At 47.2% G+C, this 26,535-nt stretch overlaps 1 protein-coding gene and 1 non-coding gene across 2 annotated transcripts in view; both read left to right on the top strand.

The window, feature by feature from the left end:
• Window positions 1–26,535, top strand: part of DAPK1 (death associated protein kinase 1) — a 209,696-nt gene that overhangs the window by 178,730 nt on the left and 4,431 nt on the right. Inside the window, exons 20-25 of the mRNA XM_060155367.1 lie at window positions 4,984–5,206; window positions 10,899–11,087; window positions 13,143–13,340; window positions 14,852–14,990; window positions 16,108–16,228; window positions 18,514–18,702. Coding sequence (XP_060011350.1) covers window positions 4,984–5,206; window positions 10,899–11,087; window positions 13,143–13,340; window positions 14,852–14,990; window positions 16,108–16,228; window positions 18,514–18,702 — 1,059 coding nt within the window. The remainder of the gene's footprint in view (window positions 1–4,983; window positions 5,207–10,898; window positions 11,088–13,142; window positions 13,341–14,851; window positions 14,991–16,107; window positions 16,229–18,513; window positions 18,703–26,535) is intronic.
• TRNAR-CCG (transfer RNA arginine (anticodon CCG)) lies at window positions 2,360–2,433 on the top strand. Its single transcript has one exon. It is a non-coding gene; the product is annotated as a tRNA-Arg (tRNA).

The raw sequence follows: 26,535 nt of genomic DNA on the forward strand, positions 1-26,535 counted from the left end.
TTGCTTAGGAAAAATGAGGTGCCAAAATGTGCCCTTTGTCCATGCAAATCCAGAGCAGGGGGGCCCCTTCTCATTCTACTTGCCTTTATCGTAGCAATGACTTATAAATCTTACTTTAAATCGGGACCCTGCACTAACTGGGAAGTGTCTTCTGAGTGGGACAAACTGGAAATGGCCCTCCTTGGATATTCACAGTGCTTGTAACTCAAGACATCCCCACTTTGAGATTCTGCTCTCGATCTGCAAATCCTTGTTTACCGCTCCCTGCTCCCCAGTCCCCTTCTGAGAAACCCACCACCTCCCTTTCACTGACAGCAGTGGTAGAAAAGAGACCTGGTGGTGAGTTCTGTCTTTGCCTTGGGCAAGTGTCTTGGCCCCTCTGAGCCTTGGTTTCCACATCTGAAACAGAGAACGACCACATTAACCACAAAGGTTTCTTTGAGGTTTAATAAGGGATGTGAGTGAAAAGACAGCATAAGCTGGAAGATACAAATGTGGAAGTTACTCCTGCAGACAGGAAATGCATCTGTCACAACTCCTCCATTCGTGAAAGAATAATTCATGACCCTTCCAGGGGTACTGCAGTGGGCGTGTAGCAGAGGAAAGAGACTGGCTCAACCCCAACTTCAGCAAAGACAAGTGGGGATTTATAGCCAAGGAGCAAGGGTGGGGGGAGGTCAGTGGGTGGAAAATTGCTAAGAGGAAACCCAAAGGCTGGGAGGCTTCTTGCTGGATTGAGTGCTTTAGATTCTCTTATGAGATGGCCAGCCGGTTGTGGCCACAAGAGGAGACAGAGGGGAGGCTCAGGGCAAAACATAGCTTTTTATATCATAGGTCCCAGAGAGACGGGGGTTAGAGCATTGCCACAGAGCTCAGACTCAAGCCAGGGGCAAGCTGCGAGCCCCCGTGGCAAGTGCCTTTGCTAAGGATCAGGGTGGGTACATGAGGAAAGGCAGGGGGAGCGGGGGGCAGTGTCACTGGTGCGTTTGAATGTCACGGGGTCACCCTTGGGAGGGTAGGAAGGGGAACTTGTGGCTGAGCCCACCTTACACACCGGTGCACCTGGGCCGGCACTCACAGCCTGTTTGCGGGGATGTTGAGGCAGCGGGAAAATAGGAAGTTTTAAAGGTTATAATAGTCATCAGGATTCTTGCTGAAGGCGCACCAGGGTGATCAGGTATCAAGGTTGGGCATGAAGAATTTGCTCAGATATCAGGGGTGGGGGATTTTCTGTAAACGTGACCCTGCAGGATTCTTGTTTAACCTGGACTAACCAGACCAAGGTCACAGCCCACTGTCACTGGCTTCTCGTCCCTCTTGCCTCCATTTCTGGGGCTGACCTGGGAAGCAGACAAACAGATCGCCAGCCACTGCCGGCCCGCCACTGCCCTGCATGGAGTGGGGAGGAGTGAGCGGGGCTCTCAGGCTCAGGCGGCACTGAGCAAGGTGGAGACATACCGTCTCTCAGCTGCGTAGGGCAAGCCCACTTTGGTTCAGAGCTGCTGCTGGAAGCACGCAGGGTAGCACCTGTGTCCATCGGGTCCCTCGGTGCAAGTCTGCTCAGAGAGGAAGGGCCTGCGGGGACTCGTGCAGAAAGGGCAGAAGTGCCCTCACTCCTTCACACAGGACAGACATGTTGGCCAAACTCACAGTGCCAGGACCAGGAAGGCACGAAACAGAAGAGAGCAGCGAGCGATTCACTGCGCAGTGCGTCCAGACCTAATGACGGGACTGAAGCAGTGCCTTTGCACTGTGTCGGGAGAAGCAGATACTGGCTTCACACAAAGGAGCTGGGCGTGTTAGGTGGCTGTGGGTCATGAAATAGGCGGAGAAGTTTTTAATTTATTCGGTGAGGTACTCCTAGCGGAAGGGGATGCTTCCAGTTCAGACACTCAGCGTGAGGTGGGTGGAGGTGTAGCGGGCCCTGACTTAGAGGGAAGATAATGGGCTGGTTTCGGAGATTAAATTAGAATGAGAGATGGTAGATTTCTTTCAGGGGGTCATGGGCTCATCGGCAGCAGTGGATGGCATGGGGGAGAATGCCAGCACCCGATTTCTTCATGCCTGCTCAGCAACACCCCAGTGAGTCACTGTCTCAGGATAGAACTTTTCAGCTTCTGTGCTGACTTGGGTAATAATTCAGGGAAATTGCTGGCAAGATACCCCAGCTTTTTCCACCCAATGCAGTGCTTGAGGTTAGAAAAAGAAACCAGATCACTGTCCCAACCATGGTTTCCAACCCTAGCCGACCCAATACTTTATAATGTACATATTGTGATGCCCCTTTACTCTCCCAAAATAAAATTCAAAGATAGCAATGTACCTACACAGGTAATTTTAAAAGCTCAATAGAGGGACTTCCCTGGTGGTCCAGTGGTTAAGACTCACGTGCTCCCGATGCACGGGGCCCAGGTTCGACCCCTGGTCGGGGAACTAGATCCCGCGTGCCACAACTAAGAGCCCGTGTGCCGCAACTGAAGATCCCACATGCCACAACTAAGACCTGGCACAGCCAAATAAATAAATATTTTAAAAATACAAATAAAATAAAAGATGAATAGAGTGCCCTAACTATAATATAACAAAGACATCGAAGGAATATATATAGTATAATAGAATGTGTATGTAAATGCGGGGCACAGGCAAAGAGGAGACATTGTGAAATTGGCAGATACTTGGACCCATCTGCAGAATCACTGAATGTAACACCTACAGATGCCACGGATGTGGGAGGGATGGCAACTCAAACACAGCAGCAACAGGCTGACGTTTCAGAAGTGGGGATCACAGCTCCTGAAAGATTAGGGAAAAAACCCATGTATATGTAATTCCACCAGCGTATAAAATAGTTGCGTTCTTGGGAAAGTCACTATGTATTAAACCAAGCCCTCCCAAAACCCTCTGGGAGGATCATATGTAAAATGCAATTAAGTCCTAAGCTCAGATGATCATAAACAAGGTTTTTCTCTTATATAAATGCTCAGCAGACACTCAGAAGTCAGGCCGACTCAAGAGAATTCTTACTGCTCAGGACATTGTATGTACACGTCAGTACCCCTAGCACCCACCTACCCACCGCCAGCAGTATCCCCCAACGCTGAGAACTAAAGCTGCTACCGTCCATTTCCAAAATGCCAGCTAGGGGACAGTGTTGCCCCTGCTGAGAAAGAGGGGTCAGAGTTTACCAAGAGAAAATGGGGGTAGGAACTCAGGAGAGCCGTGTTTGTTACTGAGCACGCTCCCGTCCTTGGTCGTTGGTGGAAAAAGTAACGGTGGCTCAGCTGGAAGAGATCAGCAGTAAATCAGCACCTCCCAGGATTTGGGTCTGGAAGCAGTGGTCCGGCCAGGTCTGAGGTCACACTGAAAGGGAAAGGCAGACACTTGCCTCCGAAATGCTCTTGCGTGGGTCACCCCCTGAGTACATCATTGACACAACACCTCTTTATTGGGCATCCTACCTGTGCCAGGTGCTGGGGATGCCGTCTCTCCCCTCAAGGTTTGGCCCTTGAGTCTAAAGGAGAAGAGTGTCACATGATTACCCTACAGTCTAGTGGGGTGACGATGGAGAGCCACACGTGCGCTTGAGCCTGCCTGTGAGGAAACCTCCTGGAGAGGCCACAGCAAGATAGGTCTCCTGGGATGCGTGGAAGTTAACAAGCTAAAGCAAAGGGGATCTTCGTGGGTAGGGGAGAAGGGCTCGACCTCAGGCTGCAAGCCACAGCTCTGACAGGCTGTTATTACTGGGTTAGGAGCTGGGAAGCGGGCCGGGTGTGTGAGTCTGGGATGGAGCCAGGGTGTCATGATCAATGCCCCCCCCCCCCACTTAGCCCTTGAGGTGGGTTCTCTGGGGGCACAGAGCACCTCAGCAACACCATCCCTTCAAATGTTATATTTGATGTCACACTGTTCGCATGTCTGTGTCCCCCCAAAACTGCGGATCTGGGGCGGGTGTAGACCTTCCCGTTCCAGCACACGGGAGGTCCTCCATAAATGTTTGATGATGAATGTGTGAATTATCCAGGGCTGTGGAGACTCCTGCTTCTCCCCTGTAGGGCTGAGAAAGAAGAAAGCGGAAAGGTTGTCATGGCCCCCAGGCCCCTCCCCAGCATTTAGCTTTGTACCACGTGATGCCCTTCTTCTCATCATCTCGTACCTTAAGAGCGTCGTAAAGGAACAAGACCCCTCCACACAGAAGGCGGAGGTGACCTGACCAGTCTAACGGGGCTGACCCCGTTTCACTTTTAAATGGACCACTTGGCAGGAGTTGCTCCATCCAATTCATTGTGCATCAAAATGCAATGGAGGAAGGCAAATCCACTGAGACAGAGCACATCGGTGGTTGCCAGCAGCCAAGCAGAGAGGGGCCTGGGAAGTGGCTGCTCATGGGCACAGAGTTTCCTTGTGGGGGGATGAAAACACCCTGGGACCAGATAGCAGTGATGGTTGTACAACATTGTACACGCACCAAAAGCCTCTGAACGGTTCATTTTAAAATGGTGAATTGTATGTTTATTTTACATTTAAATTTTTTTAATGCAGTGGGGACAGAACAGACTGTATCTGCCACGTGGGTAGAAATAGCAGGTTGGGGTACAAACTTCCAGTTATAAGTTAAATAAGTGTTGGGGATGTAACGTACAGCATGGTGACTGTACCGCACGTCTGAAAGTTGATGAGAATAGATCTTTAAAATTCTCATCACAAGGAAAAAAAGTGTTACTATGTGTGGTGATGGATGGTAACTAGACTTACTGTGGTGATAATTTCACAATGTATACAGACATCAAATCATTTACATTGTACACCTGAAACTAATATAACGTTATAGGTCACTTATAACCTCAGTTTTTTTAAAAAGGCAAAGAAAACTCGCAGACCGGAAGGATGCAGCAGCGGTCCTGAGCCGTGGGAATCAGCGTGTGCCTTTTGCTCAGGGGCTGCGCTTCTCCTGTGACTAACAGTCCCTCTCTCATCTATATTCAGGACACGCACCGAGGACTCTTCATCCAGCAACTGAGACCCACACAGAACCTGCAGTCGAGAATCAAGCTGAAGCTATTCGGCCACTCGGGGTCTGGGAAGACCACCCTGGTGGAATCTCTCAAGTGTGGGCTGCTGAGAAGCTTCTTCCGAAGACGCCGGCCCCGGCTGTCCTCCACCAACTCCACCCGGTTCCCACCCTCACCCCTGGCCTCCAAGCCGGCAGGTAGGCACCCCACCAGCCCCCATCTCTCCACTGGGTACTTCCAAGGTCAAGGTCTGGGAGGAGGTGTGGCTTTGTTTGGAGCACTTGGCCTGAAGCTGACCGGTTCCCGCCGCCTTGGTGGCTTCCAGGTATGGTCCTCCCGGCTCTTGGCCAGTGAGCGCACCCTGCCCCGGTGCTAGCGAGGAAAGGGCCTCACTGAAATCACTGTCCGCAATCACGAACGTGCAAAATGGCACAGTCGTGTTCTGCTCGGGGACTCTGCCCTTGAAGACACAAAGAGCTTGTTTGGACTGACATAGGTTCAAGGTTGCACGGATGGAATATCAGCCCGCAGGACGGGTCCTCACCCCTTATGCTTTCTTCTTGGAATGCTGCGGGCACATCCAGGAATGCGAGAGCACAGAGCCACAAAACTGGGTGCACGGGGAAGCCCGTCCTCGTGTATCTGGAAGTGGGGTGGTGGCTTTGAAAGGCTCCTTTATGGCTTTTCAGTCAGCCCGTCTGTTCACCTGGATCCTAGTCAGGAAGACGATTTTGCCGTCTGCCTCCACCTCCCACAGACGCGATTATCAACGGGTTCACACCCGGAACTCCAGGGTGGCCTGTCCCTCCCCAGGGAGAAACACCTGCAGCGAGCAAGAGGAAGTGGTGCAGTCTGGGGTGTCATTTTTCCTAAACCCACCCTTTTAGAGTGAGGAAATGAAGGTTTTCAAAGGTAAGAATAGAGACCTTCAGAGAATTTCCTAAACAATGTCAGTGTTGAAACTCTGTGCCCCAGACTCACTTTCTGTACATATTACGAAGGTGTCACATCTGTTCCCTAGGATGAAAACAAATGTTTTAAAGTTTGTGTTTCTATGTAATTTCTGTCTCCGTGAGGAAGGATGTCTGGGCAGCATTAGCTGGAGTGAGGGACAGCTGACCGAGATCTGCACGCCCCTTTCAACTTCTCCCCTCCGAACACAGCAATAGAATTGAAACTAGGGGGAGAAGTGTAACCAAAATGGATATACAATTAGAATGATTACAATATTGCTAACACGTGTTGCTAATGCCTACGGAGTACTAACTACGTGCCAGGAGCTGGGCAGAATGTGGTACGTGTGACACCTCATTTAATCCACGTGACAGACTTATGGGCATTTTTACCACCCTTTTGCTGAAGCCTTGAGGGGTCAAGTAGACTGCCCGGAGTCACACAGCTGGCGATTCAGGAAGTGTCTGGCTTCTGAGCCAGGGCTTATTCATGATGCTTATAACTCCGTCTGCCTTGGGGCATATATGTGCTCATGTTTTCCATTTTCCACTGTAATTTTGCTCAATTTCAGTATGTAAGATAGGTCTACCCCTTCTCAGAAGCCGATAGTCTTCCAGGTTTCATGATTAAGTTGAGCCTCTAATGTGTGGGCCAGACCAGTATTGCTTCAAGGTTCGAAGTGAGCTTCTCTAGCAGTTCCTCGTGTCACCCCTAGAGGGAACCAGCTCTCTCCTGCTGTGGGTTAAGGTCACTCCAGTCTGACTCTGGGGGGGCCCGGGGGGGGGGCGGCAGGGGGCCAGAGAGACAGAGACAAAGAGCAGAGACAGAGAAAGACAAAGAGATGAGAGCTATCCAGATCTGTGACCTGGAATTTTTATAAGTCGTATTGGATATGAATTTATACCTCAGGAGCCCATGGGCTAACCTGAAGCAGCCACATATCAAGTGACATCTGGGTTCCCCCGGAGGGAGAACGGCTCAACCCTCACCCCTCAGAAGGAATATCTCCATTCATCTTCCTTCTGGTCAATTTCCCACATCTGGAAGAATCCAGAAGTAGATTCTTGATAAAATGCAGCTCAGGATGGCTGCATTATCAGCAGATCTCACTGTGTCCTTCAGCCAGGGCTTAGAGAGACTTGGGTCATGGGGCTGACTGACACAAGATTCTCTCGAGGACAACAGGTGCTCTGGACCAGGAGAACCTACCCACTACACTCAGCAGAGAGAAAAGTAACTCGAGGCGCTGGGAAATAAGTTCAGAGGTCAGCAGCCTGGTAAGCTGCAGCGTTGTGTAGTGTGAGGGGAAGGAGAAACATTGAATTAGCTTCCAACGTTTAAAAGTCAAGATGTCTGGACTTCCCTGATGGCACAGTGGTTAAGAATCCGCCTGCCAATGCAGGGGACACGGGTTCGAGCCCTGATCCGGGAAGATCCCACATGCCGCGGAGCAACTAAGCCCTTATGCCACAACTACTGAGCCTGCGCTCTAGAGCCTGTGAGCCACAACTACTGAGCCCTCGAGCCTAGAGCCCGTGCTCCTCAACAAGAGAAGCCACTGCAAGGAGAAGCCCGCGTGCAGCAATGAAGACCCAATGCAGCCAAAAATAAATAAATAAATAAAATCAAGAGGTCTCACTTAAAAAGTTGGCTATTTGGTTTCTTGTAACAGGTTGGTAGCTCTGGCCACACTGGATTCACATTTCCGCCTGGAACCGGTTAGTGGAGAGGAGCGGCTACCCCATGTAGAGGGGCCCAGGCTCTGCCTTTCACCCTGTCTCACACAGCGCCCTAACTCCAGGCGGGAGAGCTCAGGAGCAGACCCCTCCATGCCCGTGTCCGAAGGTTTGCCCTGTGGCAGAAATGACATTTCAGGAGTGCATTGGAGTGTGTGACCCCTGGACTAAGGACACACCTAGTTCATCCCAGAGCTGTCTGGCCAGAGCCAGGCAGCCTCCCGCAGGGCCTGGGCAAGGATGGAAGAGGCCCGCGCTGCTTCATGCCCAGGTGGCCGGTCTGCTCCAAGGGGGTGGGTGAAGTTTCTATCCAGACAACCCCTGCAGGTGACAAGATTCGTCCTCAGTTAATTCTAGTCCTGCCTGACGCTGGGAAGAGCCAGGAGGCTGTGTCTGCAGGAGGCTCCGGAGCAGGCCCTCCTCCTGCCCTGCCCTGCCCAGCGGGGGGCGAGCGCACCCTGGGCTGAGGGAGCGCAGCCGCCTGCAGGGCCTGGACCCCGCCAGTCCTCGACTGGGCCTGGCCCTAACAAAACAGCAGAAGGGAGTCCTGGGAAAAGCAGTGTAGCGCAAATAGGAAGCGCCAGGAGGGCCACCTGCGGGAGACCCGGTCGGAGGCATCTGGCAGGTCCTAGGGACCTCGTGTGCCGTAGGGGAATGGACGGAGCAGCGTTTCTGTTAGGCACTTGAGGAAAGCCTACTCCGGAGTGTGGCCTCCAGGGAAGGAAGTCCGTCTCCAGAAACAGCAGCATTGTCCCTTCACAGTGGCATTGCTAGTGCCTGGGGGCCATGCTCTGCTGTGTCCTAGGCCAGAGCTCTGGACGCCCCTGACCTCTGCTAGAATGGTCAGGCCTTCTTCCTTTCCCTGGGAGAGGTGCCCACGTGGGCACATTTACATCACTCAGGCAGCAGGAAGGTCGTTTGCCTTTAGAAACTTGGCTTTGCGTTGCACTGGAGGCTAAAGGCTGAGCCACCAGCCAGGAGACAGGATGGGGTGGTGTGGGGACCTGGGGGCAGCCGCTCACGGCGCGTGGCTGCCACGCACACACTGCCTTGGTGGCCAGCTGAGTGCCACAGCTGTTGCACTGTGGTTCTGCGGTAGGAAGGAAACCCCCGGTGCCAGCAGAGGAGCGCGCAGCCAGAAAGATCACTGCAGGAGGCTGTTGCCTGCTCACCAGAGAGGAGCGTTTGCAGGAAGTCTCTTCTGACCTGGGTGCAAAAGCGGCTTCTCCCTCCGGGCCTGCCACTTTTTACCACTAGGGGTCAGTGGTTAGCAAAAAAGTTTTCCTCCTATGATTTTAATGTTTCCCTGTGAAATTGTTATTTTAATAATACCGTATACAAACTCTGTCCTAACCTTTCATCCTCCCAACAAAAACTGTCCGTGAGGTGCCGGAGTGCCTGTCATTTACCGAATCCATTCTGGTCTCCCTCGGCAAGCCCCAGCCCACAGTGCCACTAAGACAAAGCTTATTCCCGACAGGGGTCGTCCCCAGGTTTCCAGGCACAGGGAAATGGACAAACCCATTCTTGTGAAGTCGCATGGCTTTTCTCAGACTTGGACTAAAAATCTCTAAAGAAATACACTAAAATGTCCATCACATTGGCCTAGAGAGTTGAGTCATTTTGTTTTCTAATTTGCACTTCTGTTTGCCAAGTTTTCTACTTTTATAACCCGGGGCAGTGGGGAGCTCCAGTTTTCTCCTCCTCCCTGCCAACCCCTTGGATATTCCCATTGTCCTGTCCTCAGTCTGAAGTCTTTGGTCTTTAAACAAGGGTTACCTTTGTGTTTGGATCACCAAGTTTAAAAGTCAGGTGGCTCAGGTGAAATGGTCATTTCTTTAGTCTCTTGCAGTGACTGTCACTATTAACTCTGAACCAAAGGTACGAACTATATGGTGCGATTCGGTTCACTGAGCCCCTCCCTGATACACTCACGGAGCCTCCCCCTGTGCCCACCCAAGTTCTAGCCCTGAAGCGGAGAGGCCAGGTCTGCCTTCACAGTGCTGTTGGGGGTCTGTTGCGAGAGACGGGCAAAAGCCGGAAGGAGGTCAGGACCAAGGGCACACAGGGCACCGCTCCTGGCCCAGGGGACCCAAATGTGTTATTCAGCTGATTCCCCTGCCCCACAAAGTTCTACCATTATTATTTATGTAAAATTTTAAAAACTGATTCTTTTTATTTACTAAAAGACATAGGTTTGAAAGTGAAATCGCTAATGTCCTTACCATAAATGGAAAACCCATATCACTACTACCAATAAATAAAAATAAATGCAATGAACAGCAATGTGATTAAAATCTAGCTATATACTGTTGCCCACTCCCTCTTTTTTTTTTTTTCTAGAAAGAGGAAGAACATGCTTCCATCTTTTTCTTTTTTTTTTTAATTGGGGTATAGTTTTTTACACTCCCTCTTTATTAAAAGGGAAGATTAGCAAGGATTGAAGACATGCTAAAAACTTAATGTCACGCGTTGAGACTTGCTACTAGAGCAATTTAAAGACCTTCAAGGGGATTTTATAAAGGAATGGACTTCTCACTGTGTGATTCAGCGTTACTTAATGCCATGCATTTTGCATTCAACCTAACAATCTCGTGTACCAGAGTGGTACTCATCTCATCTGTATCAGTCAGGGTCCTGGTGGAGATTTAATGAAAGTTCAAAGTCACAGGCACAATTCACAAGAACGTACAAGAGACGGTGAAGCATCCGGAGGCTAGGAACAGAGGGGAGCCATTAGTTACCACCCCTGAGGCTGAAAAGGCAAGAGGAGGAAGTCAGGATCCTGGGAAAGCTGGAGCTCCAGGGGAGAAGCCTCCAGGGCGTCTAGGGTCAGAGACACCACTGCTATCAGAAAAGCAGCAGGCAGTGAGGAGGGAAAATATATACCTCGACCTTTCTCTCCTCCCAGCCTCTACTGTGCCTCCCGTAGGTGGACCCTCACCGGAGGCGAATGGCAAGCAAGCCTAGGAGATGCAGTCCATGGGGTTAGCCTCTCGGGACACAGAGCAGCGCAGGAAAGGATGCGGGAGGTGAAGCAAACAATCAACACAGTGTCCCTGGGAAACATTGCTGCCCAGCATACGCGAGAGGCACACGCACAAAGCAGGCTGAAGCAGGGGTGGGGCAAGGGCAGAGGGCAAAGTCTGGGAAGGAGGGCAGGGGGCAAGGTCTAACGTGCTTGCTCTCTGGCCTGCAGTGTCCGTGAGCATCAACAACCTGTACCCGGGCTGTGAGAATGTGAATGTCAGGAGCCGCAGCATGATGTTCGAGCCGGGCCTCACCAAGGGGATGCTAGAGGTGTTCGGGGCCCCGTCCCACCACCCGCACTGCTCCGCCGATGACCAGTCCACAAAGGCCATCGACATCCAGAACGCCTATTTGAACGGTATGGCTCTCCCACCCCAAATGGGAAGGACCTCGAGTTGCCCCCGGGGAGCCTGGCCCAGCGGGCGTCCATCACAGCCGCACAAAGGTTGGAAGAAGGCCCAGCGCAGAGTGATGTTGGGAGTGACCCAGGACTGAAGCATGGCTGGTTAACAGCCCCAAAAAGTAAAACTAAACCCCCTGGTGTCCCCAGCACCTGGCAAAGCACTGGGCACACAGAGGTGCTTAATAAATGACTTGAGTACATTAGTACATTTTTTAAAGTACTGCCGAACTTCCACTTGGACGGGAAATCTCATAAAATACGGTCCCACTAGCTTTTTGACATACTCGAGTTCGAAACACAAGGGCTGCTCCCCCGGAGCTCCCAGGGCCCCCAGCTGGGCCCAAGGCACTGGAACACAAGCCTCTTCGAGACACGGTCCGGAGCAGGGATAGAGCAGTTTCTCTGAGGCCGAGTTCCCACGGCTGTGAGGATTTTATGAGCTCGTGTTTATTGAAGGTCCTAGTATGATGTCTAGCAGGGAGAGGCTCTCAAAAAGTGGAAATTGGGAGCATCTTCATGAAGGCCCTTTGATTATACTAAACCCAGTGAAAAATAGAATACTCAGGGTGTTTACCTAAAGCAGTGGTTCTTAGACTCCAGCGCACGCACAAATCCCCTGGAGGGCATGTGAAAACACAGACTTGCCAGCCCGCCCTCGGGCGTCTGATTCATCCCATCTGGGGAGTTTCTTGGTGATGCTGCTGCTGGGCCAGGGACCCTAATGAAATAGAATAAAAGTCCGTGTGCATTCTGCTCTCTTAAAAGCTGAGTGTTCTCTGAGCTGCCGGGAGCAAAGCTGGCCCCGCAGCATAGGGAGAGCACCCATCACCCCTACCCTCATCCTTCGTCCTCCCCTGGCATTATCCCCGTCCCACGTCCCTCGCAGTGCTCCCCAAGCTCAAAGGGCCTATTTCTGTGTTCCAGAACTCTTCACACTAAGGCCTTAGCTGCCAGACTTAGAGGGCCATGCTCCCCAGGAGCTCTAGAAAAGCCCTATGGATCTTCCAAAATGACTCAACTGCAGAATTTCTGGCACAGGATAAGCACCAAGGGGAAAAATTAGGGAAAGGGAGCCTGAAATCCTATAACATAAGTGGTCCTGCCTGGCTTCCCGGAGGCCAGTGGGTGGGTGGTCGCTGACCTGGTGGGATGTGGCAGCGTAGAGGTGACTGTGTCCATGTGTCTGCACAGTCATCAGGAGGTTCCGGGTGCCTAGGAACTCCAGGTCAGAATCTCACCCGTGAGACTTGCGGGAAAAGCAGCCGCCCACAGAGCTCCTGTGTGGGAGAGTAGCTGCCCCCCTACCCACACCCACAGCCTTCCTCCCCCCGCCCCTTCGGCCACCTCCCCAGCAGAGGTGGCCTCTTGGACCCAATTTCCTCACAGCTCCTTTTACATCCTTCCTGTGCAAAGCCACTCATCAATTACTGCACCTTACACCTGTGCACGGCACCCTGCTCCCTTCTGACCGACCAAAACAGGTCTCTCACTCACCTGTGGAAGGTAAATTTAGTGACCATTTAACCAAAATTAAGGTTACATTTCATAGTGAATATACCAATATTTGGGGGTGAAAACCATAATATATGTGTCCACGTACACCTTTCCATGTATGCTTATAGGCATGCATATACACACACGTGTGTGGGGTGTTGTGTGTGTGTGTGTGTATGTGTGTGTGTGTACCACTCTGCGGTATTATAAGTAGATGTGCTAGAGGTAGAGATACAATAATGAAGGCATTAAGGAAAATTGATAAGCAGATACAGATATAAGTAGGTTTATGGATATAGATATTATAAAAGGCATGGATGTAAAAACAGACATAGACATAAGAAATAGGGAAATGTAAATATTCCGTATGTAGATCTATACTTAAGTAGATGTGTAAATAAATAGATGAATGTCACTGTCCCTACTGGTCATCCCTAAAGTGCTGAGAAAAACTGTGATTGAAATTTGGTGGTGGTGTTTCACAATCATAATCTTTCTTTTTCTTTGTCTCTGTAGGCGTTGGCGATTTCAGTGTGTGGGAGTTCTCTGGAAATCCTGTATACTTCTGCTGTTATGACTATTTTGCTGCAAATGATCCCACGTCCATCCATGTCATCGTTTTCAGCCTAGAAGAACCCTACGAGATCCAGCTGAATCAAGTGGTTTTCTGGCTCAGTTTTCTGAAGTCTCTTGTCCCGGTTGAAGAACCCATAGGTAAGCCGAGGTGCCCCTCAGGGAGGGCGTGCCCTTCCTGCTGACCTCACACCCTGGTCACGCCCGGACCAACAGCTTGTGGCCAACAGCTGCGGGCACCCTTGTTCCTCCTTCCTATCAGGAGATTTCAACTCTGGAAGTTTCCTAGGGCTCAGCTGTTTTTTTTGTTCTGCAAGTTGTTTCATGATTGCATATTTCTGCCACAAAGACTCAATTCTGAGCAATTCCTTGAGAGCCATTTCTTGCTTCCTTTCTATATTTTAGGGCTGTGGTCATTTTTGTTAGGTGCAAAGTGGAATACCTCTTTGACAGCTACTGTGCCTTACCTAATGGGTACATAATTAATAGAATGAGCTCTCCTTCGTTCTGTAGTTCCATCAAAAATGAAAGAAAAGGGGGCTTCCCTGGTGGCGCAGTTGTTGGGAGTCTGCCTGCCGATGCAGGGGACACGGGTTCATGCCCCGGTCTGGGAAGATCCCACATGCCGTGGAGCGGCTGGGCCCTTGAGCCATGGCCGCTGAGCCTGTGCGTCCAGAGCCTGTGCTCCGCAGCGGGAGAGGACACAACAGTGAGAGGCCCACGTACCGCAAAAAAAAAAAAAAAAAAAGAAAGAAAGAAAGAAGGAAAAGGAACCGTGTTAACTGAATGCATTATCTTAGCCTTATCCCTAAAGGAAAAGACAGCATGGACAGACTTATTTTCTTCTTTTCATACAAAAAAAGCAGCAGCCTTCCCTGATGAAATGCAAAACTCAGCAGTCATTTCGTTTTTGAAAAACTTACAATAATAAAATAAATTGGGCTAATTCCCCTCAGAGTACCTCCAATTTTGCCTCTTTTTTTTTTTTGCGGTACGCAGGCCTCTCACTGTTGTGGCCTCTCCCGTTGCAGAGCACAGGCTCCGGACGCACAGGCTCAGCGGCCATGGCTCACGGGCCCAGCCGCTCCGCGGCATGTGGGATCTTCCCGGACCGGGGCACGAACCCGTGTCCCCTGCATCGGCAGGCGGACTCTCAACCACTGCGCTATCAGGGAAGCCCTTGCCTCTTTCTTTCTCATTCTTTTTCATGTTTTCGTTTTAAACATGCCCATAAGTGAGAGGCTCTCTGCCTGTGTGAACTGCAGGAGTCTCCCTTCTGAGCCATTTCTGTGCTGGTGCTGCATTCAGCGGGCTTGCTCTTGTCTCGTAAAGGGTGTCCCCCTGGTCATCTCCTCACCATGCAAACAAGGCCTATTTGGAGGAAGATCCGAGAAGCTGCCTTATGCCCTGTGGTCGCTTCTACTCCACTTCTGAGCAATCTTCCCGGAGGCCCAGGAAATAGGCTCATTCCATTCTGGGCCAGGCCTAGGCCTTCCAGAGGTCACTCCTAGCAGCAGGCCTGGGGCCCTCGGGTCTGCGGGCAAAGTTGCATGTCCACCTGGAGAGACTGCCCAGGCCTCAGGCAGAGCACGCAACCTCAGCTGGGCAGGATGGAGGACCCACCTGTGAAACGGCTTGCTCTCTGCCCTCAGCCTTTGGCGGCAAGCTGAAGAACCCACTCCGAGTTGTCCTGGTGGCCACGCACGCCGACATCATGAACATTCCTCGTCCAGCTGGAGGCGAGTTCGGATATGACAAAGACACCTCGTTGCTGAAAGAGGTCAGGAACAGGTAAGTCGGCTGCTGCATCTTCAGGGGTGATACAGCCAAAGTCATGTGACCCAGAGAAAGGAATTAAAGAACTGAAAGGCCTCTTTGGCTTGGTCGAATTTCTTTTACCAAAGCCACAAATACACATAATAACAAATCGAACAGAAGTAAAGGGCACATAATAAAAGTCAGCAGCCTTCTCACTTCTGTCCTCGCCCCCGAGTACCCCTGCCCAGAGGTAACTCCTTTTAGTTGTTGGATGTATTTTTTTTCAGCTCTAGGGAGGAATAATTGACAAGTGAAATTGTGAGATATTTAAATTGTATGAAGCGGCGATTTGATGTGTGTGTACAATGTGAAAGGATTCTCTCCATCTCGTTAATTAACGTATCCGTCACCTCACCCATTTATCTTTTTTTTTTTTGGTGAGAACATCCATCAGTATTTCTCAAAATGTAACTTGCAACCTGCTAGTGGATCATGGAATTCATTTAGGAGGTCTGGAGTGGAGTGGAGGGGAGAAGGACGTGATGGAAAGTATCAGAGTGCATTTTGTATCAAGTATTTTTGGAAAACTTCTTTTTCACTTATAAATATGGATGTGCACAGAATCACAATGTAAACATATCTATTTTTACTTAGTGTCTATCCCCAAAACAGTTTGAACCTGCCGTTCTATTTAATATGCTGGTAATGTGAATTCTTGGTTTATCAACTGACAACCCTTCTCTGTTATCTTCCTGATGTGAGAAATAGGGCTTCTACTAAGATTTTAGATCTAAGGTGTTATTTCATACTCATCCCTCTGTTCTCACTCCATCAACCTGCAGAAGCATCTCTTCTTCTGCCTTGTAAAGTGAGTGCATTAGGCCTCCCCTTTCCTGCATCGGGGGAAGCTGTTTCCCCCGTTTTGTGGAAGCTGGGGCGCCTGTCTGCACCCGGAGCAGGCGGTGTCCCCAGGCCTCCACCCCAGGGTGACGTTACAGAGTCCAGCCAACAGCAGGTGTGGGGTGTCTCTACAAGGCCACCAGAACTTCCTTGCCTCCCATCAACCTTTTGGGCCAGCAGGAGCCTGGCCCTCTGTGGAAACACCCAGTGAGACTGTGTCACTCTGAGGAGGTCACTGCTCTTTCCTTAGGTTTGGGAACGATCTTCACATTTCAAATAAGCTGTTCGTTCTGGATGCCGGGGCTTCTGGGTCTAAGGACATGAAGGTACTTCGAAATCACCTGCAAGAAATACGGAGCCAGATTGTTTCGGTGAGTACACCTGGGGAGGGCTGGACCCAACCTTCCCCCGGACCATCCAGTGACCCAGGAGTTGGGCCTCTTTGTGTGGCCCTCTGGGTTTGGTCTGGTTTTCATGGGACCCAGTACGCGGTGTCTGCATGGCCATGTTTTTATCCTGTTACCCTGGGGTAAGGAAGGAAGAGTAGAGAAACAAGGAGAGATGGCCATGAGATGAAGCGTTGTTATGGGCAAGGTTAGAGTATATGAAATTCTGACAGTTTGGGTTGTTTGTTTAAAAGTAAAATTGTTTGTTAGAAATTACAAAAGCAATGCAAAAGTGACTTACTGTGAAATATTTGGGAAATGCAGAAAAGTAGGAAAACCGTCACCAACAAAATTCACTGAAGAGCATAACGTAATAGCTGTCCAAATGGAATAAGGTGGCGTTCTTGGATGGCAAGGCTTTATTACTAAGTGTTTCATTTTCCCAAGTTATATAAACTTCATACAGTTCCAGTCAGCATCTGAATGGGGTTGAGGAGATTGGGTTTTTGTCTTAAAATTTCAATAGAAGAATAAATGAAACATGTTATAAAGGCTCTGTAATCAATAAACCAATAAATAACTGGAATAGATTAGTGAGTGTCGAAGTAAATCAGAACATCTGCAGAAATTTAATAGACAACATAGATGTTATTTAAAGTTAATGGGGAAAAGGTTTATTTAATAAATGATCTGGCGCACCTGGCTGTTTGCCTAGAAGGAACTGAGGTTGAACTCCTGCTTACTACATAGCGCAAAAATAGACTGTAGGCAGATTAAAGCTTTTAAATGTAAAAAATAAAGTAATATCTTGATGGAAATGCAAGATCATTTATTTTTAAAATAACTTAGAAGTGCTTTGAGAAACCTTTTCAGCCAAGTTAGAAAACCTCAGAAGGTTTCAAAGAAAACACACCAATATTTTGTCAAATACATTTGACAACATAGAAGATTTTTCTGGCCAATAAATTCCATAAACAAAGTTAAAAGGTGAGAGAGATGGGGGAAAAAATATTCTCAATGCACCTGGCGTATAAAAGGTTGCTATCCATAATATTCAAAAAGCTGTCTGAAATGGGTAAGACATGGGCAAATATCCCAATGGAAAACTCCTAAAACAAAATGCTCCGGGGACTGTTCCTGCTTCTAAGCTCGAGTGTAACAAGGAGGACATGGCTCTTGCTCCCCTGCATGGCAGGTGCCGTCTTTAGTAATAACTCACCGTTTGCCTGATAGAAGTGCTGTGCTTACAATACCAGGCTCCGGTTCTAGACATGCTTTTGGAATTTTCAGGAACCCTCTCCTCTCTCGTGAAGCCTGACCCTCGCTTTCTAAAGGGGGGTACGTTACGGCAGAGTCAGTGGGCAGGGTAAAGCCTAGAGGGCTCTGGAGAACTTGGTCACGGAAACCAGTGGGTGGCGATCGGGAACAGTGGTCTGTGGCTGGCTCAGCGCCTGCTCACCAGGTGGCATGAGGGCCTGTGCTCCCTGAAGAGTCTTGAGCTGGGGTGTGGCATGATGTCTGCTTCACATCCCGCACACCCCCAACTTCTGCGATCAGGCAGATGAAGCTCACCAAACAAACTGCCTTTATCCCTGGGAATATTGTTCGTTGAATAGGGAGTGGAATTTAGGGGGTGTAAAAGATGAGATTCGAGAAGGGACTGCCTGATTAATGATGCAGTGCAGTGTATGGCTCGTGGCGTTTTTAACTAGGAAAGTGTGCTCATTATGAGTCTGTAACATAGACTGATTTATTTAACCAAGTTAAGAGCTTAAAAACTCATTTCAAGCCAATTACCAAGAATTAATCAAATTTGAAATATTTCAACAGTAATCCCCATGAATACCTAATTTACTGGTAAAAAGCCATCTAATGTTGATAATGATACTCTCTTTTCCTGTCTCTTTGTTCATAAAGCGGCCATCACCTGGTGAAACCCTCACTCCAAGAGAGGGAGGGAGGAAAACATTAGGACTTCGTGAACGTTAGTTAATTGAGTCCACAATGCCAAAGCCATTTTTTGTGAATCCTTGCCATCTATTTAAGACGAGCAGTGGAAATGAAAGCCTCTATAAAATTTTATATTTGTTAAATAGATTCTGCTTAAAGGCAACACTGGAAAAACGAAACTGCCCCAGTACTTAACCAAAAATCACTGGCGCATCCGAAGAATTACATGCAACAGTGCAGATGTGAGCGGCATCGTTTTTTGCCGGCTCCTCCTGAGTCCCCACAGCTGTGCCTTGACCTGCCTGTACTGCATGTTCTAGGTCTGCCCTCCAATGACTCACCTGTGTGAGAAAATCATCTCCACGCTGCCCTCCTGGAGGAAGCTCAACGGGCCCAACCAGCTGATGTCATTGCAGCAGTTTGTGTACGACGTGCAGGACCAGCTGAACCCCCTGGCCAGCGAGGTGGACCTCCGGCGCATCGCCCAGCAGCTCCACAGTGCCGGCGAGGTGAGGGCTCCAGCCCCGGCAAGGGTCTGGGAGGGGGCCCTGGGATGCATTTCCAGTGTCTGAAGGTGGGATGAGCTGCGGAGGCCGAGTGGCAACTGCCCACTACCCATGATGTTTCCAGACGTGCGACTATCACAGGAAGGCTCGAGTGATTCCCCGAACTGCGGTTCTTTGCTCTCCTGTTCACCTTAAGAGCTGTTGTTTTGTCTTGCTTTGGTTGGTTTGTTTTCCGGCTTCTCTTAGTTTGGGAGCACAGTTCCTGCTACACTGGGTGACGGGGCCTCTCCTCTCTCTCCCTGGGGCAGCTGATGCTTAGCTGTGATTCCGGCAGCCTTCAGGATGGCTGCTCTCCATGGAGTGTATCAGCTCCAAACAGACCTCTTGGGCTCACAGACAATCAAGAAATAGTAGTGACGTATCTTCAGGGAGAGAACATGTGGAGACACTAAGACACGGCAAGCAGTGATCCCCAGAAATGACCAAGAGATAGGAATCTCTCTTCCTGGTTCAGCTCTGGGGTGCAGTTTGGGAACCCTATTCTAATTGCTTCATAGGCTGCCTGTTCCTCTCAACGGGGCATAGCCTTCACATTCTTCCATCATGTGAAATCAGGAGACAGTGTAAGCTAGTATGGGCTAAGACAGTTCTGAATATGAAAAACCAGAAGCAGTTCCAGGAATTTTGCAAACCAGAAGCTTCCCTGCCCAGTCTCACGTGCCATGTGTGGCCCTTGGCCATGGATTACATAGGTTTGAAATTCTACTTGAATCAAGAAGCCAGCGACCCTAAAAACTAGAGCCTCAAGCAGTGATTGTGTCAGTCTTTAAATTCCAGTGAAACTACAGGCTAATCTACTGGCCCCTCCAGCAGTACTTTTTTTTTTTTTTTTTTTGGTAACATCTTTATTGGAGTATAATTGCTTCACAATGCTGTGTTATTTTCTGCTTTATAACAGAGTGAATCAGCTATATGTATACATATACCCCCATATCCCCTCCCTCTTGCATCTCCCTCCCGCCCTCCCTATACCACCCCTCTAGGTGGTCACAAAGCACAGAGCTAATCTCCCTGTGGTATGCGGCTGCTTCCCACTAGCTATCTATTTTACATTTGGTAGTGTATATATATGTCCATGCCACTCTCTCACTTCGTCCCAGCTTACCCTTCCCACTCCCTGTGTCCTCAAGTCCATTCTCTACATCTGCGTCTTTACTGCTGTCCTGCCCCTAGGTTCTTCAGAACGATTTTCTTTTTTTTTTTAGATTCCATATATGTGTGTTAGCATACAGTATTTGTTTTTCTCTTTCTGACTTACTTCACTCTGTATGACAGACTCTAGGTCCATCCACCTCACTACAAATAACTCAATTTCGTTTCTTTTTATGGCTGAGTAATATTCCATTGTATATATGTGCCACATCTTCTTTATCCATTCATCTGTCGATGGACACTTAGGTTGCTCCCACGTCCTGGCTATTGTAAATAGAGCTGCAGTGAACATTGTGGTACATGACTCTTTTTGAATTTTGGTTTTCTCAAGGTATATGCCCAGTAATGAGATTCCTGGGTCGTGTGGTAGTTTATTTTCAGTTTTTTAAGGAACCTCTGTACTGTTCTCCATAGTGGTTGTATAAATCTATATTCCCACAAACGGTGCAAGAGGGTTCCCTTTTCTCCACACCCTCTCCAGCATTTATTGATTGTAGATTTTTTGATGATGACCATTCTGACTGGTGTGAGGTGATACCTCATTGTGGTTTTGATTTGCATTTCTCTAATGACTAGTGATGTTAAGCATCCTTTCATGTGTTTGTGGGCAATCTGTATATCTTCTTTAGAGAAATGTCTATTTAGGGCTTCTGCCCATTTTTGGATTGGGTTGTTTGTTTTTTTGGTATTGAGCTGCATGAGCTGCTTGTACATTTTGGAGATTAATCCTGTGTCAGTTGCTTCATTTGCAAATATTCTCTCCCATTCTGAGGGTTGTCTTTTCGTCTTGTTTATGTTTTCCTTTGCTGTGCAAAAGCTTTTAAGATTCATTAGGACCCATTTGTTTATTTTTGGTTTTATTTCCATTTCTCTAGGAGGTGTGTCAAAAAGGATCTTGCTGTGATTTATGTCATAGAGTGTTCTGCCTATGTTTTCCTCTAAGAGTTTGATAGTGTCTGCCTTACATTTAGGTCTTTAATACACTCTGAGTTTATTTTTGTGCATGGTGTTAGGGAGTGATCTAATTTCATTCTTTTACATGTAGCTGTCCAGTTTTCCCAGCACCACTTATTGAAGAGGCTGTCTTTTCTCCATTATATATTCTTGCCTCCTTTATCAAAAATAAGGTGACCATATGTGCGTGGGTTTATCTCTGGTCTTTCTATCCTATTCCATTGATCTATATTTCTGTTTTTGTGCTAGTACCATACTGTCTTGATTACTGTAGCTTTGTAGTATAGTCTGAAGTCAGGGACCCTGATTCCTCCAGCTCCGTTTTTCTTTCTCAGGATTGCATTGGCTATTCAGGGTCTTTTGTGTTTCCAAACAAATTGTGAAATTTTTTGTTCTAGTTCTGTGAAAAATGTCATTGGTAGTTTGATAGGCATTGCATTGAATCTGTAGATTGCTTTGGGTAGTATAGTCATTTTCACAATGTTGATTCTTCCAATGCAAGAACATGGTATATCTCTCCATCTGTTTGTATCATCTTTTTTCTTTCATCAGTGTCTTATAGTTTTCTGCATACAGGTGTTTTGTCTCCTTAGGTAGGTTTATTCCTAGGTATTTCATTCCTTAGTATATAGGAATGCAAGAGATTTCTCTGCATCAACTTTGTATCCTGCTACTTTACCAAATTCATTGATTAGCTCTAGTAGTTTTCTGGTAGCATCTTTAGGATTCTCTGTGTATAGTGTCATGTCATCCTCAAACAGTGACAGCTTTACTTCTTCTTTTCTGTCTTGGATTCCTTTTACTTCTTTTTCTTCTCTGATTGCTGTGGCTAAAACTTCCAAAATTATGTTGAATAATAGTGGTGAGAGTGGACAACCTTGTCTTTTTCCTGAGCTTAGAGGAAATGGTTTCAGTTTTTCACCATTGAGAACAATGTTGGCTGTGGGTTTGTCATATATGGCTTTTATTATGTTGAGCTAAGTTCCCTCTGTGCCTACTTTCTGAAGGGTTTTTTATCATAAATGGGTGTTGAATTTTGTCAAAAGCTTTTTCTACATCTACTGAGATGATCATATTGTTTTTCTCCTTCAGTTTGTTAATATGGTTTGGTTTTTCTCCTTCAGTTTGTTAATATACTTTATCACATTGATTGATTTGCATATATTGAAGAATCCTTGCCTTCCTGGGGTAAACCCCACTTGATCATGGTGTATGATCCTTTTAATGTGCTGTTGGATTCTGTTTGCTAGTATTTTGTTGAGGCTTTTTGCATCTATGTTCATCAGTGATAATTGGCCTGTAGTTTTCTTTCTTTGTGACATCTTGGTCTGGTTTAGGTATCAGGGTGATGGTGGCCTCGTAGAATGCGTTTGGGAGTGTTCCTCCCTCTGCTATATTTTGAAAGAGTTTGAGAAGGATAGGTGTTAGCTCTTCTCTAAATGTTTGATAGAATTCGCCTCTGAAGCCATCTGGTCCTGGGCTTTTCTTTGTTGGAAGATTTTTAATCACAGTCTCAATGTCAGTGTTTGTGATTGGTCTGTTCATATTTTCTATTTCTTCCTGGTTCAGTCTCGGAAAGTTGTTCATTTCTAAGAATTTGTCCATTTCTTCCAGGTTGTCCATTTTATTGGCATATAGTTGCTTGTAGTAATCTCTCATGATCCTTTGTATTCCTGCAGTGTCAGTTGTTACTTCTCCTTTTTCATTTCTAATTCTATTGATTTGAGTCTTCTCCTCTTTTTTCTTGATGAATCTGCCTAAAGGTTTATCAATTTTGTTTATCTTCTCAAAGAACCAGCTTTTAGTTTTACTGATCTTTGCTATCATTTCCTTCATTTCTTTTTCATTTATTTCTGATCTGATCTTTATGATTTCTTTCCTTCTTCTAACTTTGGGGTTTTTTGTTCTTCTTTCTCTAATTACTTTAGGTGTAAGGTTAGCTTGTTAATTTAAGATGTTTCTTGTTTCTTGAGGTAGGATTGTATTTCTATAAACCTCCCTCTTAGAACTGCTTTTCCTGCATGCCATAGGTTTTGGACCATCCTGTTTTCATTGTCATTTGTTCCTAGGTATTTTTTGATTTCCTCTTTGATTTCTTCAGTGATCTCTTCGTTAATTAGCAGTGTATTGTTTGGCCTTCATGTGTTTGTATTCTTTACAGATTTTTTCCTGTAATATCATTGTGGTCGGAAAAGATACTTGACATGATTTCAATTTTCTTAAATTTACCAAGGCTTGATTTGTGACCTAAAATATGATCTATCCTGGAGAATGTTCCATGAGCACTTGAGAAGAAAGTGTATTCTCTTGTTTTTGGGTAGAATGTCCTATAAATATCAATTAAGTCCATCTTGTTTAATGTATCATTTAAAGCTTGTGTTTCCTTATTTATTTTCATTTTGGATGATCTGTCCGTTGGTGAGAGTGGGGTTTTAAAGTCCCCTACTATGACAGTGTTACTGTCGATTTCCCCTTTATGGCTGTTAGCATTTGCCTTATGTATTGAGGTGCTCCTATGTTGGGTGCATAAATATTTACAGTTGTTATATCTTCTTCTTGGATTGATCCCTTGATCATTATGCAGTGTCCTTCTTTGTCTCTTGTAATAGTCTTTATATTAAAGTCTATTTTGTCTGATATGAGAATTGCTACTCCAGCTTTCTTTTGATTTCCATTTGCATGGAATAGCTTTTTCCATCCCCTCACTTTCAGTCTGTATGTGTCCCTAGGTCTGAAGTGGGTCTCTTGTAGACAGCATATATACGGGTCTTGTTTTTGTATCTATTCAGCCAGTCTGTGTCTTTTGGTTGGAGCATTTAATCCATTTACATTTAAGGTAATTATCAATATGTATGTTCCTATTACCATTTTCTTAATTGTTTTGGGTTTGTTATTGCAGGTCTTCTCCTTCTCTTGTGTTTCCTCTAGAGAAGTTCCTTTAGTATTTGTTGTAAAGCTGGTTTGGTGGTGCTGAATTCTTTTAGCTTTTGCTTGTCTCTAAAGGTTTTAATTTCTCTGTCGAATCTGAATGAGATCCTTGCTGGGTAGAGTAAACTTGGTTGTAGGTTTTTCCCTTTCATCACTTTAAATATGTCCTGCCACTCCCTCTGGCTTGCAGAGTTTCTGCTGAAAGATCAGCTGTTAACCTTTTGGCAATTTCTTTGTATGTTATTTGTTGTTTTTCCCTTGCTGCTTTTACTATTTTTTCTTTGTATTTAATTTTTGACAGTTTGATTAATATGTGTCTTGGAGTGTTTAATTAATATGTGTCTTGGAGTGTTTCTCCTTGGATTTGGGACTCTCTGTGCTTCCTGGACTTGATTAACTATTTCCTTTCCCATATTAGGGAAGTTTTCAACTATAATCTCTTCAAATATTTTCTCAGTCCCTTTCTTTTTCTCTTCTTTTTCTGGGACCCCTATAATTCGAATGTTGGTGCGTTTAATGTTGTCCCAGAGGTCTCTGAGTCTGTCCTCAGTTCTTTTCATTTTTTTTTTTTCTTTATTCTGCTCTGCGGTAGTTATCTCCAGTATTTTATCTTCCAGGTCACTTATCCGTTCTTCTGCCTCAGTTATTCTGCTATTGATCCCTTCTAGAGAATTTTGAATTTCACTTATTGTGTTGTTCATCATCGTTTGTTTGCTCTTTAGTTCTTCTAGGTCCTTGTTCAACGTTTCTTGCATTTTCTCCATTCTATTTCCAAGATTTGGATCATCTTTACTATCATTACTCTGAGTTATTTTTCAGGTGGACTGCCTATTCCCTCTTCATTTGTTTGATCTGGTGGATTTTTACCTTGCTCCTTCATCTGCTGTGTGTTTCTCTGTCTTCTCATTTTTCTTAACTTACTGTGTTTGGGGTCTCCTTTTCGCAGGCTGCAGGTTCGTAGTTCCTGTTGTTTTTGGTGTCTGCCCCCAGTGGCTAAGGTTGGTTCAGTGGGTTGTGTAGGCTTCCTGGTGGAGGGGACTAGTCCCTGTGTTCTGGTGGATGAGGCTGGATCTTGTCTTTCTGGTGGGCATGACCACGTCCAGTGGTGTGTTTTGGAGTAACTGTGAACTTATTATGATTTTAGGCAGTCTCTCTGCTGATGGGTGGGTTTGTGTTCCTGTCTTGCTAGTTGTTTGGCATAGGGTATCCAGCCCTGGAGCTTGCTGGTCATTGAGTGGAGCTGGGTCTTAGTATTGAGATGGAGATCTCTGGGAGAGCTTTCGCCATTTGATATTATGTGGAGCTAGGAGGTCTCTGGTGGACCAATGTCCTGAACTCGGCTCTCCCACCTCAGAGGCACAGGCCTGACACCCAGTCCGGAGCACCAAGTCAGCCACACGGCTCAGAAGAAAAGGCACAAAAAAAGAAAGAAAGGAAGGAAGGGAGAGAGGGAGGGAGCGAGGGAGGAAGGAAGGAAAATCAAGTCATTAAAATAAAAAAATTTATTAAAAATTTTAAAACAATTTTAAGTAATATTCAAAAAAAGAAAGAAAGAAGAGAGCAACCAAAAAATCAAATCCACCAATGATAACAAGCACTAAAAACTATACTAAAAAAGAAAAAAATAGACGGAACCCTAGGACAAATGGTAAAAGCAAAGCTATACAGACAAAATCACACAAAGAAGCATACACATACACACTCACAAAAAAAAGAAAAAGGAAAAAAATATATATATCTATATATAAAAAGAAAAGGAAGAGAGCAACCAAATCAATAAATAAGTCTACCAATGATAATAAACTCTAAATACTAAACTACAATAAACATAAAACCAAAAACAAATTAGATGCAGAAACCAAACCCCAAGTCTACAGTTGCTCCCAAAGTCCACCGCCTCAATTTTGGGATGGTTTGTTTTCTATTCAGGTATTCCAGAGATGCAGGGTACATCAAGTTGATTGTGGAGATTTAATCCGCTGCTCCTGAGGTTGCTGGAAGAGATTTCCCTTTCTCTTTGTTCGCACAGCTCCTGGGGTTCAGCTTTGGGTTTGGCCCCGCCTCTGCGTGTAGGTCGCCTGAGGGTGTTCTTTGCTCAGACTGGCCAGGGTTAAAGTAGCAGCTGATTAGGGGTCTCTGGCTCACTCAGGCCAGGGGGAGGGAGGGGTACAGAATACGGGGCGATCCTGCGGCGGGCAGAGGCCGGCGTGACGTTGCAACAGCCTGCGGCGCACCATGTGTTCTCCCGGGGAAGTTGTCCCTGGATCACGGAACCCTGGCGGTGGCGGGCTGCATAGGCTCCCGGGAGGGGAGGTGTGGATAGTGACCTGTGCTCGCACACAGGTTTCTTGCTGGCTGCAGCAGCAGCCTTAGCATCTCATGCCCGTCTCTGGTGTCCGCGCAGATAGCCGCGGCTTGCTCCCATCTCTGGAGCTCGTTTAGGCGGTGCTTTGAATCCCCTCTCCTCGTGCACCCCAAAACAATGGTCTCTTGACTCTTAGGCATGTCCAGACTTTTTCCCGGACTCCCTCCCGGCTAGCTGTGGCGCACTAGCCCCCTTCAGGCTGCGTTCACTCAGCCAACCCCAGTCCTCTCCCTGGGGTCTGACCTCCGAAGCCCGAGCCTCAGCTCCCAGCCCCCACCTGTCCCAGCGGATGAGCAGACAAGCCTCTCGGGCTGGTGAGTGCTGGTCAGCCCCGATCCTCTGTGTGGGGATCTCCCCACTTTGCCCTCTGCACCCCT

The sequence above is a fragment of the Lagenorhynchus albirostris genome, chromosome 7 (assembly GCF_949774975.1).
Source record: "Lagenorhynchus albirostris chromosome 7, mLagAlb1.1, whole genome shotgun sequence".
NCBI lineage: Eukaryota > Metazoa > Chordata > Mammalia > Artiodactyla > Delphinidae > Lagenorhynchus > Lagenorhynchus albirostris.